This window comes from Leptodactylus fuscus, chromosome 3 (assembly GCF_031893055.1).
Source record: "Leptodactylus fuscus isolate aLepFus1 chromosome 3, aLepFus1.hap2, whole genome shotgun sequence".
Lineage (NCBI taxonomy): Eukaryota > Metazoa > Chordata > Amphibia > Anura > Leptodactylidae > Leptodactylus > Leptodactylus fuscus.
The window spans coordinates 119,651,483-119,665,208 of record NC_134267.1 but is presented as its reverse complement, the minus strand read 5'-3'; the positions used below and the strand labels follow the sequence as shown (position 1 = coordinate 119,665,208).

At 42.0% G+C, this 13,726-nt stretch overlaps 1 protein-coding gene across 1 annotated transcript in view; it reads right to left on the bottom strand.

The window, feature by feature from the left end:
* Positions 1–1,062: 1,062 nt before the first annotated feature.
* Positions 1,063–13,726, bottom strand: part of UBE2J1 (ubiquitin conjugating enzyme E2 J1) — a 36,245-nt gene continuing 23,581 nt past the window's right edge. Inside the window, exon 8 of the mRNA XM_075268179.1 lies at positions 1,063–5,616. Within this exon, the coding sequence (XP_075124280.1) occupies positions 5,347–5,616 (270 nt within the window). The 3' untranslated portion in view covers positions 1,063–5,346. The remainder of the gene's footprint in view (positions 5,617–13,726) is intronic.

Below are 13,726 nucleotides of genomic sequence, written 5' to 3'. Positions count from 1 at the left end.
ATGTCTCACTGCACAGACTAGCTGAACTCAACAATTGCATAGTCTATTCCTATAGAATTTAAATGCATACAACATGTTTAGTTTATTGCTTATATATTTCTCAGAGAACAACTTTAGGTCATTACATACAGCACATTTTAACAAAATATTATAATGAATAAACATTTATGTAATCACTTTAAATTAAAAAGCAAGATATACAGTTGATCATATTAGAAACCTACTGGATACTGATCTGCAAATATAACACAACATTCTGGCCCCCATTCTTAAGTCTAAATAAAAAAAACATAAGCTGATAGGTTTTAAAGAAAGACTTCAGTCATTATTTATTCAGTTACCCTAAAGACACCCAGGACAATGTAATAAATCTATACCAACTGAAAGTGTACCTGTCACTTCAGGTAACGTTTCAGGGGATAAGCTGCCATGTCTGTGTACATGAGGAGTAACTCCTCATGTACACAGGAGTATTCCTGGCCATTATATGACTTATATTTTGCATTAACAAGAAGTTTCCACCTCTGCAAGTTAGGTTTCTAGTTTGCATAACTTTCTGAGCTCGTGGATGAAGACTAGCTGCTACAGAGGAGGACTCTGTTCTATAACTATCCATTTCACTCCAAAACAGCCCCATAACTATGCAGTACATGTAAAGAAAACTACTGACATGTACTTATGTGAATGAAGTGCTTTGGATGTGATACTTCACCTTAAAGGGATATTCCCATAACCCTTGTTCACCAACCTGCAGGCTGTGTGCTCTGTTCACTTCCTGGTTTTCTCGACACATTGGTGGATGGGGTTTCACTTGCTTTGCTATCTGCTATGTTTGCAGTCAGTGATGAGGGATTGGTTGTAAATGAATTACCACAGTATAAAGCTGATGTAGAAGCTGATGTAGCAGAGCTGGATTTGAGTCAGCTTGCTTTACATACAGAGGTAACGGACTCCTTATCTCAGTCCTTATCAGACAAATTCAATTAAACCAGAATCAGAAATACCAGAGCTCTCACCTCCCCCCTCTCCTATCTGAGGAACTCCATTACTTGTCAGACACACAGTTCAGAGCTGCTGCTGAGCACTCACACCCCCCCCCCCCCCGAGTATAGATAGGATGCTTTTCATGGGACAACCCTTTTAAATAGATGTATTATATCAGTTTCTTGTTATATTCAGAATTTCTTGCTCACTCCCCCCCTTCTACATAGACTTCATTAAATATGAGTCAATGTCATGTGACTTGCAGTCTGTATCGAGATGATAGAGGAGTCATTTTCAGAGTTATTTTAGCAGAAAAGGAGAAAAAGGCATTTCCTTCTGATAAGACATATTACAAAATTTCATAAAATGGCCTGCATTACCAATGTATTGAAATGACAGTGCCTATTTACAAGTTTTTATGTTCTGGTTGGACTTCTGTTGGCAAAAGATTGTTATGCAGGGAAATTAAATAATAAGAAAGAAATCTGACACCTTTCTTTGTGTGGGAAAATAATGAGTCATGGTGATAAAAAAACAAAAAACAAAACCATAGGGTAAGAATCAATGTAGAAAAACAGTTTGCAATGTGTGGCTAAATTAACACATACCAAGCTTTATGAGTGTAATCTTCCTTTAAATATTTCTTGCTTGATATTTTCAAATTTTCTTCTGTTCTTAAAATATTTAAGTGTTTTTTCCCATCTCCCCCTATCATCAATTTGCCTACTTTCTCTTCTCACTTCCTGTATTCTTCAGCAAGCTGGTGGACATTACATGGTCCATGTGAGAGGTATTCCACACTGTCTGAGCCTTTATCAGCAAACTGAAATTTGCTGACCTGATTGCTTGGATGAAAAATCAGTAACTGCTCCAATGAACAGTGTGTGAGTCATGTCACCCTACCAAAGATCAGATACAGGTCAGGTGCCTTAACAATGATGTGTAAACAATGGGAGGAATAATTTCACATAGCAGGTAAACAAGTCAGCATTTCTAAAGTAATGTATTTAGGAAAACTCTTGAATTTACATAAACTAGCAGTATAGATAGGATATTTGTGATGGGAACACCTCTAAGTTAAAAACCAAGTTATCAATGTTAAACACTAATTTTCTTATCAAATAAATGCAGATATTTCAATTGAGATCAATGGTTAAGATTTGATAATACAGTAAAAAGCTAAGAATTGCTATTTTTTCTGGTTATGGTACAACTAAACCAGGGCAATAGTATACTAAGTACAATATGATATCAAGAAGGGTCTATAAGCTATTTAAGACTAAGGAGTAAAATTTATCAAACTGGTGCAAAGCAAAAAAGTAGAGAACCAATTAGTTTATGGCTGCAAAAATTAAATGATGGAATCTGACTGGGTGAGGTATTATTCCAATTTTGTCTTGTAACCGTTTTGATAAGTAGCCCTATAAAATTTTGGTTTACCAAATATGTAAAGCTGATGTTACCTTTACATGGTAAAGTGCTTTTATAAAGAAAACTGGTTCCTATGACTGATCTTTAAAAATATGGAAAACTTATTTTGTACCTATCACCACCCCTGACTTGTCTACTTTATGAAATACTTGTATTTTCATTAAATAATTCTGGAACTTTTTTTTTTTTTTTTTTATAACCTCAAATTGTGCAGTTCCTCTGTAATTCCATCCTAGAAATGTATAAATGAAACTGACAACTGGGTGTTACAATTCCTGTTGTCAAAGGGCTGATTCTGGCAGTTCTGATTGGAAAGAGTGAGGCTGTGCAGAGCCGCACTCCAAGTGGTACATTTTTAAATGTAGATTGTGAGCCCCATATAGGGATCACAATGTACATTTTTTTCCTATCAGTATGTCTTTGTAGTATGGGAGGAAATCCACGCAAACACGGGGAGAACATACAAACTCCTTGCAGATGTTGTTCCTGGCAGGATTCGAACCCAGGACTCCAGCACAGCAAGGCTGCAGTGCTAACCACTGAGCCACCGTGTTGCCCCTACCAATTTATTCATACATTTCTAGGAGGAGCAACAGGGGAACAACACAGATGCTCCAGAATTATTATTATAGGAATACAATGGTTTACAATATACGAGAACATAAATGATCTCTTTAAAAAGAGTTCTGTCAGCAGCAAATTAGTTATAAAACTAATCATAGTACGTTCTAGAGGTGATTCTACAGTCTCCAATATAGATGAAAATGGAGTTCCACAAATGATTAACTAATGCATATTTTGAAACTGTAGAATCCCCTCTACAAGGGACTATGATTAGGTTTATAACAAGTTTACGCTGGGTTCACACCAGCGTTCGATCTCCGTTTTCAGGTTTCCGTCTTCTGCATGCAGTCCGGCTGTGAGCGCCGGTGAGCGTTTTATGCGCTCCACGGCGAAACCATTTTTTTTAAACCGGTCACAGAGTACTGCATGTCCGACTCTGTGTCCAGTTTTAAAAAAACGGTTTTGCCGTGGAGAGCATAAAACGCTCACCGGCGCACATGGCCAGAGACTTTTCAAGCCCATTCAAATGAATGGGCTTGAAACATGCCAGCAGGTTTCCGTCTCCTGCCCCTGTTTTGTGCAGGAAACGGAAACCTGCAGAACGGAGCACGGGCGCAGATGTGAACAAGCCGTTACTGCTAACAGACTCCCTTTTCAGGGCCCGTTCGGAGGACAGAAAATAAAAAGGAATTTGAGCCAAACATTCATATTGGATTACTATTCATTTTCCGCCCCTCAGGTTTCCATTTCCATTTCCAGTTTTGCCAGATGAACGGGCCTAATCAGAAAGGAGTCACAAGCTGCAGAATCCATGGCAAAAATGAGCATGACACTTGCTCTAATCTCTACCTCCCATTGTAAACAATGGGCCAAATTTTATGCTGACTGTGGGGTGAAATCCACTGCAAAATTGGTGGCACATTCCACTTTACAGGCCCCCAAATCACCAAAGAGGGGACTAAAATAGCAACATGTTGTCTTTGAAGTATAAATTTGCTGAGGTGCAGCTGTTGGAGCTTATGTCGAAAAACTATAGGTTAGTAGTTAGATGCTGAGCACCAGAAATACTAATATCCTACAGCCATCCTCAATTATGGTGGACTTACACATTAAATCTTAAAACGCTAACAATGTTATTTTGTTCAACCTGTTTGCATCAGTCCATTGGCACAAAGTGCATATAAGACAACTTCCCTGTATACAATAAACCTTATTAGTAACAAGTCAATAATGCAAAGAATATGGTGCACTCTTTTAAACATAAAGGTCTTTATAACTTGTTAAGAAGCTTCTTGGTCTCTCTGGGAGCTCCTGGTATGTTCTGCATTTGTTTAGTTGGTTCAGCTTCCTGCTATGTAACTTCCACACTAACCCCTCTCTCACATTACTCTCCCCCCTTTCCTCTCTCCCTCCCTATCATACATCCCCTCCCTGTCTCTCTAGCTGTCCTGCCTTTCCCTACCTACTCAGCCCAACTCTGGACCCATATTAAATATTTACCTTCCACGCTTCTTCCTGTGAGATGGCTCCTCGTTCTTTACGGATTCTGCAGGCGTGCACTCTTCTCCAGCGCTGCTCTGTTCTCTGCATCAATGATTCACCTCTATTGAGCATGCGCTGCACAGTAGAGGAAGAGTATCAGCAGTAGTGCGCAGAGCAGTGCTTGGAGAAGAGTACGCACGTGCAGAATCAGTAACGCAGGAGGAGCCATCACGCAGGAAGAAGGTAAGTATAATGGGGTGGATGGGGGGGGGGGGGGGAGGGGGCCGTAGTAGTGACGATCCATTTCCGGAAATGGGAAAATGGATCGTGACCGGATAATCAGAAAATGTCCCTAAGGCAGTCCAGGGATATCAATAACTATACACTTTTGATTCATTATGTTATTTAGGGTATGTAAATTAGTGTAGGGCTTCCCAGATATCCTGGACAACCCCTTTAAAACCCTGTCATCCTTCACCTAAAGCAGCAATATTACATCAACTGAAAAAGTAATAAAATATATGTATATGTCCAGAAAATGTAGCATAGGGGAGAGGTTACATGGAGGAGTTTATCCTTCGCTAAGGTATGGTGAAGTAATCTTAAATATAATTCAAATAGTAGAATCATCATAGGAGTGCTGCAGTCCTCCATTTAAAAAAAGAGACATGCATCTGAATGTATGCTTTATCAATAACCATTCCCCTTGTATATGTATTTTAGCATCAACATTTCTGGCAGGTGTCTGACCAATTAAATCCCTGCAAAAATGCCAGTATACCCTAAGCAGTCATTAAGTACAATCTGCAGATTGTTGTCTTAACATACCTGATACAGATTGTTTATAGAGACACTGCTGTCAGTCTCTTCAGAAGAAAACAAACATTATAGATCATAGTCAAAAATATATTCATTGGCTAAATATAGTCTACGGAAAAGAAGGGCTGCCAATGCAAATGTTAGCACGACTATGAGAATCGCTGATCCAGTGTTGCTTCCGTTGACAGCATGATGCTGAACTTCAATGAGACCTGGTGAAGCTGGGTTCCTCCTTTGATGTGCCCGTCTCTGCCTAGGACTCCTTGAGGTGCTTACAGTCGGCGTTGACTGTGTAGCCTCTTCACCAGAGTTGGGTTGACCATCCTGAACATCAGCCTGTAGATGTGGGAAGAGAACCATGATGAGTATATCACTTACTAGAGGCTTTGCTTTGAATTATATTTGACCTTTCAGACTTCAAATAGATATAGTATGGTAAAAATATGCAAATCTGTTTTCCAGGATGTAATTAGGAAAACAGTGTCTCTGACTGCTGTCTCATAGGGCAGCCCCCTTAACATCATGCATGACTTTTTTTCAAAAAATCTAAGCCTGTCCTAAGAGACAGCAAACAGAGGCACTGTTTTCCTAATTACATCCTGGAAAAAAGATTTGCATATTTTTCCCATAATCCCCCAGTGGATCGAAAATGGTTTGCAAGTCTCCATATGCCTATAAAGGTGCACACTCCCTAAGGAGTGTTATTATTCCCTAATATAGTATGGTATGCAGGTCAGCACTGCTGTCTTTCACAATTTTTTTTGACTATGCTGAGAACATTCTACAATTTATGTAGAAATTCCTACGGTTGTAACAGCATATAAAATATATGTGACAATACACTCACTAGCCCAAAAAGAAAACTTGTGAAAGGGCACACAGACAAGATCTCTGCTTGCTGTGATCATCACCAAGGTCCCGAGTTAGTTACAATAGGGAGATGTGATAACTGTACTGTTACGAGCTGTGCACCTATGCATCTATCTAATGATCACAGCAAATGAACAATGAATAAAGACTTTATGAACCTAGCTAAAGATGAACAATACATTTGGATCACAATATGTATATAGTATCTGTTCAGTCAGTTTAGTTTATGGACTTGTTTACAATAACAAGAACTGCAGTATGAACGCACTGGTAAAGCAGCAGTAGTCGTCGAATGACACAGTCAGCTGAGAAAAGAGGTGGTCATCAGTTACGTCACTTATTACATGGGGACTGCGCTCGTTCTTTGTGTAAGTTTTGATAAAGGTCAGAGCATTTTATCACTGCACTGATTATCGTGTGAAGTCCTACTTGGAGGGTGTTCCCCCATTTACCGAGCCTGTAAAAAGCAGAGCTTGCCGGCTGTGACAGATGGTCTGACGTTATTAGACGTGTTTTTGTCTGTACCAATCCCCAGGCCCACCACTGCTAAAATAAACAAATAAATAAATAAAGTGCAGCTTATCTAGGATTTCAGCACAATTTGTCACTGAATTTAGATTGCATTTATAAAAGTCTAGTAGCAGCTGCCTTGGCTCAGAACCAGGCTCCATGCACTCCCATAATGGATGTGTTATATAAGTACCACAGCCTAGGAGAATTAGGCAAATGCCAAATTAATACTTTCAATTATAAAAGCAGTATTATAGAAACAGAAGGCTTTCAACAAATTTCATATTTCAGAAGAAAAAAAACACCTAAGCCTGTATTTACCGTTGTGTAAAATGCCAATAACATTAAGAGTAATATTGTCTACTGTATAAAAAGCATTTTTCCCACCAGAGTGTTATGTATACAGAAAAATATAGTAGTCAGAAAACAACTTAACCCTTTAACAAACAAGGACATACATGAACCACAGCCAGAACCAAAGTGCCATGTATTAATTGTGAGGGCCTCTTTTGGGTGAATGGCACAGCCATGTAACTATAAGACAGTACACAGCCAGCCACAATACTGAAGTTAAAAAATTCAGAAATGTAAAAATAAACAAATACCCCTTTAACCACTTCAGTACCGAAACAATTTGTGGTCCAGGACCAGACACATTTTAGGTTTTTTTTTTCTATGTGCAGTTTTGAGGGCTGTAACATTTTTCTCATACGTCTCATTTAGAGATGAGCGAACACTAAAATGTTCGAGGTTCGAAATTCGATTCGAACAGCCGCTCACTGTTCGAGTGTTCGAATGGGTTTCGAACCCCATTATAGTCTATGGGGAACATAAACTCGTTAAGGGGGAAACCCAAATTCGTGTCTGGAGGGTCACCAAGTCCACTATGACACCCCAGGAAATGATACCAACACCCTGGAATGACACTGGGACAGCAGGGGAAGCATGTCTGGGGGCATAAAAGTCACTTTATTTCATGGAAATCCCTGTCAGTTTGCGATTTTCGCAAGCTAACTTTTCCCCATAGAAATGCATTGGCCAGTGCTGATTGGCCAGAGTACGGAACTCGACCAATCAGCGCTGGCTCTGCTGGAGGAGGCGGAGTCTAAGATCGCTCCACACCAGTCTCCATTTAGGTCCGACCTTAGACTCCGCCTCCTCCGGCAGAGCCAGCGCTGATTGGCCGAAGGCTGGCCAATGCATTCCTATGCGAATGCAGACTTAGCAGTGCTGAGTCAGTTTTGCTCAACTACACATCTGATGCACACTCGGCACTGCTACATCAGATGTAGCAATCTGATGTAGCAGAGCCGAGGGTGCACTAGAACCCCTGTGCAAACTCAGTTCACGCTAATAGAATGCATTGGCCAGCGCTGATTGGCCAATGCATTCTATTAGCCCGATGAAGTAGAGCTGAATGTGTGTGCTAAGCACACTCATTCAGCACTGCTTCATCACGCCAATACAATGCATTAGCCAGTGCTGATTGGCCAGAGTACGGAATTCGGCCAATCAGCGCTGGCCAATGCATTCTATTAGCCCGATGAAGTAGAGCTGAATGTGTGTGCTAAGCACACACATTCAGCACTGCTTCATCACGCCAATACAATGCATTAGCCAGTGCTGATTGGCCAGAGTACGGAATTCGGCCAATCAGCGCTGGCTCTGCTGGAGGAGGCGGAGTCTAAGATCGCTCCACACCAGTCTCCATTCAGGTCCGACCTTAGACTCCGCCTCCTCCAGCAGAGCCAGCGCTGATTGGCCGAATTCCGTACTCTGGCCAATCAGCACTGGCTAATGCATTGTATTGGCGTGATGAAGCAGTGCTGAATGAGTGTGCTTAGCACACACATTCAGCTCTACTTCATCGGGCTAATAGAATGCATTGGCCAATCAGCGCTGGCCAATGCATTCTATTAGCGTGAACTGAGTTTGCACAGGGGTTCTAGTGCACCCTCGGCTCTGCTACATCAGATTGCTACATCTGATGTAGCAGTGCCGAGTGTGCATCAGATGTGTAGTTGAGCAAAACTGACTCAGCACTGCTAAGTCTGCATTCGCATAGGAATGCATTGGCCAGCCTTCGGCCAATCAGCGCTGGCTCTGCCGGAGGAGGCGGAGTCTAAGGTCGGACCTGAATGGAGACTGGTGTGGAGCGATCTTAGACTCCGCCTCCTCCAGCAGAGCCAGCGCTGATTGGCCGAATTCCGTACTCTGGCCAATCAGCACTGGCTAATGCATTGTATTGGCGTGATGAAGCAGTGCTGAATGTGTGTGCTTAGCACACACATTCAGCTCTACTTCATCGGGCTAATAGAATGCATTGGCCAGCGCTGATTGGCCGAATTCCGTACTCTGGCCAATCAGCACTGGCTAATGCATTGTATTGGCGTGATGAAGCAGTGCTGAATGTGTGTGCTTAGCACACACATTCAGCTCTACTTCATCGGGCTAATAGAATGCATTGGCCAATCAGCGCTGGCCAATGCATTCTATTAGCGTGAACTGAGTTTGCACAGGGGTTCTAGTGCACCCTCGGCTCTGCTACATCAGATTGCTACATCTGATGTAGCAGTGCCGAGTGTGCATCAGATGTGTAGTTGAGCAAAACTGACTCAGCACTGCTAAGTCTCTGCATTCGCATAGGAATGCATTGGCCAGCCTTCGGCCAATCAGCGCTGGCTCTGCCGGAGGAGGCGGAGTCTAAGGTCGGACCTGAATGGAGACTGGTGTGGAGCGATCTTAGACTCCGCCTCCTCCAGCAGAGCCAGCGCTGATTGGTCGAGTTCCGTACTCTGGCCAATCAGCGCTGGCCAATGCATTCTATTAGCCCGATGAAGTAGAGCTGAATGTGTGTGCTTAGCACACACATTCAGCTCTACTTCATCAGGCTAATAGAATACATTGGCCAATCAGCGCTGGCCAATGCATTCTATTAGCTTGATGAAGCAGAGTGTGCACAAGGGTTCAAGCGCACCCTCGGCTCTGATGTAGCAGAGCTGAGGGTGCACAAGGGTTCAAGTGCACCCTCGGCTCTCCTACATCAGAGCCGAGGGTGCGCTTGAACCCTTGTGCAGCCTCGGCTCTGCTACATCAGAGCCGAGGGTGCGCTTGAACCCTTGTGCACACTCTGCTTCATCAAGCTAATAGAATGCATTGGCCAGCACTGATTGGCCAGAGTACGGAATTCGGCCAATCAGCGCTGGCCAATGCATCCCTATGGGAAAAAGTTTATCTCACAAAAATCACAATTACACACCCGATAGAGCCCCAAAAAGTTATTTTTAATAACATTCCCCCCTAAATAAAGGTTATCCCTAGCTATCCCTGCCTGTACAGCTATCCCTGTCTCATAGTCACAAAGTTCACATTCTCATATGACCCGGATTTGAAATCCACTATTCGTCTAAAATGGAGGTCACCTGATTTCGGCAGCCAATGACTTTTTCCAATTTTTTTCAATGCCCCCAGTGTCGTAGTTCCTGTCCCACCTCCCCTGCGCTGTTATTGGTGCAAAAAAGGCGCCAGGGAAGGTGGGAGGGGAATCGAATTTTGGCGCACTTTACCACGTGGTGTTCGATTCGATTCGAACATGGCGAACACCCTGATATCCGATCGAACATGTGTTCGATAGAACACTGTTCGCTCATCTCTAGTCTCATTCAACTAATTTTTGCGTCTTTTTTTCGGGGACACATAGGGCTTTATTTTTAAGTTGTTTTTATTTTTGAGTGTGTTTTATTTTTTATATCCGGAAAATTATAGACAAAATAGGAGGGAAAGTGTGTCTGGTTTTCACTTTTCTTTTTTTTAAAAACACAAAGTGCTATTGAAAACTTTATAAAATAGTTTTTCCTCTCTGTTATGGTAATTTTTATTTTGTATGCTGTTGTCGGGGGTGGGGCTATAACCTTTAATAACGGTGTTTTATTGGCGTAATATTTTATTTTTTTAAAAAACTTTTTTTATTACTATTATTTTCAGAATGTGTCCTCATAAGGCCATAAGAGACCTTTGGGGACATCTGATCACTTTTTTCTTTGTTAGGGAGACTGATTTCCCCTGTAACTGGGGATAGTACATTTAGCCCCAGTTGCAGGAGAAATACAGCCTCCTGCACGCTGATCTTTACACTGACAGAGCTGATCTGGGTCCTGTAGGACCCAGCAGCTCTTGTAAGATACTGAGCCCGGCGGATCACGTGACCGCTGGGTCAGAGGACGGTCGCATCATGGCAGATCTCATAGCTCACTGTGCGCTGTATACACAGCAATCGAGAAGGCTTATTACCTTCCCTGCCTTCTCTCTGGGAGCTCCGGTTGAAGTTACAGCCAGCTCCCTGTATCAGCAGCTGCACGATCTCGTGCAGCTGCTGTGTTCTGACAGGACGTACCAGTACATCTTGTCAGAACAAGGCAACCACCTTCCGGATATTTATAGTGTATGGGCAGTCTGGAATGGGTTAACATATAAAAATGCTTTACTATGGATATGTACTGCACTCTCTGTGCTCTCTAACCCACCCACACCCCTTTTTTTCCTTCTTTACTCCCTCCTTTCTTCCTGTTGTTGTCTTTCTTCTACGTGGGTTGTTTGTTTGTTTGTTGTTTGCTATTTTTTTTTTTTGCTTAGGTTCTAATTATTGCTTGTTGTTTTTTCAATATATTCCTTGCCTAGTTGGATACCGTTAGATCCCTTTACTTTTGGTCTTTAGTACCCTCTCCCTCCTCCCCTCTTTTTTTTGTATGCGATTTAATGAAAGAAAAACCCACAATGGTCACAGAAATAACTTGAATCTGACAAAAGTAACAATAACCAAACTAAATGTTGACAAGCCACAAAGCTTCTTGGAGAATGTCCTATGGACAAATGAGACAAAAATCAATTTTTTTCATTTTTTTAATTACAATCGATGGTCTTAAATATTTATGGTAGGTTTTCACATGACCAACTTTGAAATCTTGCATGTTTTTGTTTTCTTACGCCAGCAATCACTTGAACAATCATATGATCAGAATCACTCTATTAGCAGTCATGTGACCAATCACATGACCAGAGTGGTAGTCACGTGTATTATGCTGCTAGAGCTTTGTCTCTACTCCCTAACAAGTGATCATGGGTTTCAACTATGTATGGCAGGTTACTTTGATTATTCTATTACACAGTTGATATTTTAGGTTGTACTTACTATATTGTGATTTAATTAATATCCTGTTTCTTTCCGTTTTCTACTGATATCTATGTATATATAGCAGGATGGTAACGCAACAGATAAATCCAATTTGCATCTTTTGGGTGTGGTTAGAGGTACAGTTTGTACTATTTAAAGTGGTGTTATTCTTTGGTAAAGTCAAGCTATGAGTAAGGGACTTGGAATGGACACCCTGAAATGTGTAACTGATTTTTTGTTGTTTCACTTCATGGATCCTTGTTGATGTAAACTTTTATGGAATTTTATGAGTAATTAAAAGCTACATTTTATATTGGATGACAATTGACAAAAAAAAATGACAATTTTTCTAGGAATACATCATTTCATTGCAGAATATATTGTGCCTAGCTTGTGTCAGAGATAAACGCTCCAAAGGCTCTTGTACCAAGGATATCCTGCTTAAAGGGGCTCTATCAGCAAAATCATGCTGATAGATCCCCACATATGCAGGCACCGTAACAGTTATATTAAACTACCCCCCCCCCCCCCCGTTTTAAAATAAAACCCTAAAACAGAATGTGATAAACTTACCGAACGTGCACGGGGGGCGGGCATTCAGGGTCCGACGTCTTCTTCTTCCACGCCTCCTCTTCCTCCGATGTCCTCGGGTCCCGTCCTCCTCCGGCGCTCGCGAACTGACATTGCTTAAAAAAAATGGCCTGGGCGCATGCGCAGTAGCATGCTGCTTCTACTACGGCTACTGTGCATGCGCCCAGGCCATTTTTTTAAGCAATGTCAGTTCGCGAGCGCCGGAGGAAGACGGGACCCGAGGACATCGGAGGAAGAGGAGGCGTGGATGAAGAAGACGGCGCACACTCAATGCCCGCCCACCGTGCATGTTCGGTAAGTTTATCGCATTCTGTTTTAAGGTTTTATTTTAAAACGGGGGGGGGGTAGTTTAATATAACTTCTACGGTGCCTGAATAGCCTTTTTAAAGGCTGTTCAAGCATATGTGGGGCTCTATCAGCATGATTTTGCTGATAGAGTCCCTTTAACAGTGTTTGGGGTGTGAGTCTCTGTTGTCACAACACATATTGGGCACTGAAATTACAATTTTAACTTTTCACTTTTTTCACTTTCCTTGAAATTAAAATAATGCAATACTTGAGGGTTAAAAATGCTTCCTAGGCCCCTTTATACATTCCTTAAGGAGAGTAGCTTCTAAAATAGGATGTGCATTTTTTTATGTTGCCTCAGACCCTCTGCAATGACTCGCCAATGCAGTGTAAATAACCATAATAGACCTGAAATTGGCATGGAGTTTCTTCATTTTTGAGCCTTGCGATATTTGTAAGCAAAAGATTAGGGCCGCATATAAGGGGTTTCCAAAATCAGGAGACAGAGCATAAATAACTGGGGAGCTGATGTTTCACAGTGCCGTGACATGGGCAGGACCTATTAGGCATGGAAATGGCCTATCTGGGAAAATATCAATTTTCATTGTGCACTATCTGCTGCGTATTTCTTTTTGGAAAGCATCTTTGGGGTCAAAATGATCACTATACCCTTTGAGGGGTGCAGTTTCCAAAACTAATTCGCTTCTTGGTACTCTCCACTGCATTAGTACCTGAAAATGATTCTGCCCTCCGAAAGGCCTCCCTGCCTTTTGAATCCTACCTTGTGCCAATACAGCAGTTTTCCTTTTGTGGAATTTTCTCCTTTAAAGAGGACCTTTCATGGGTTTGGGCACAGGCAGTTTTATATACCGCTGAATTCATCGCAGTGTTTCATGATCTGTGCCCCAGGTGAAGAGCTATCGGTGCCGGTACCGTAGCTCTTCACAGTCGGCGCTGCTGTGAAGAAGGACGTTCCTGACAAACTGTCAGGAACGCCCTTCTGACTGTGAAGAGCTA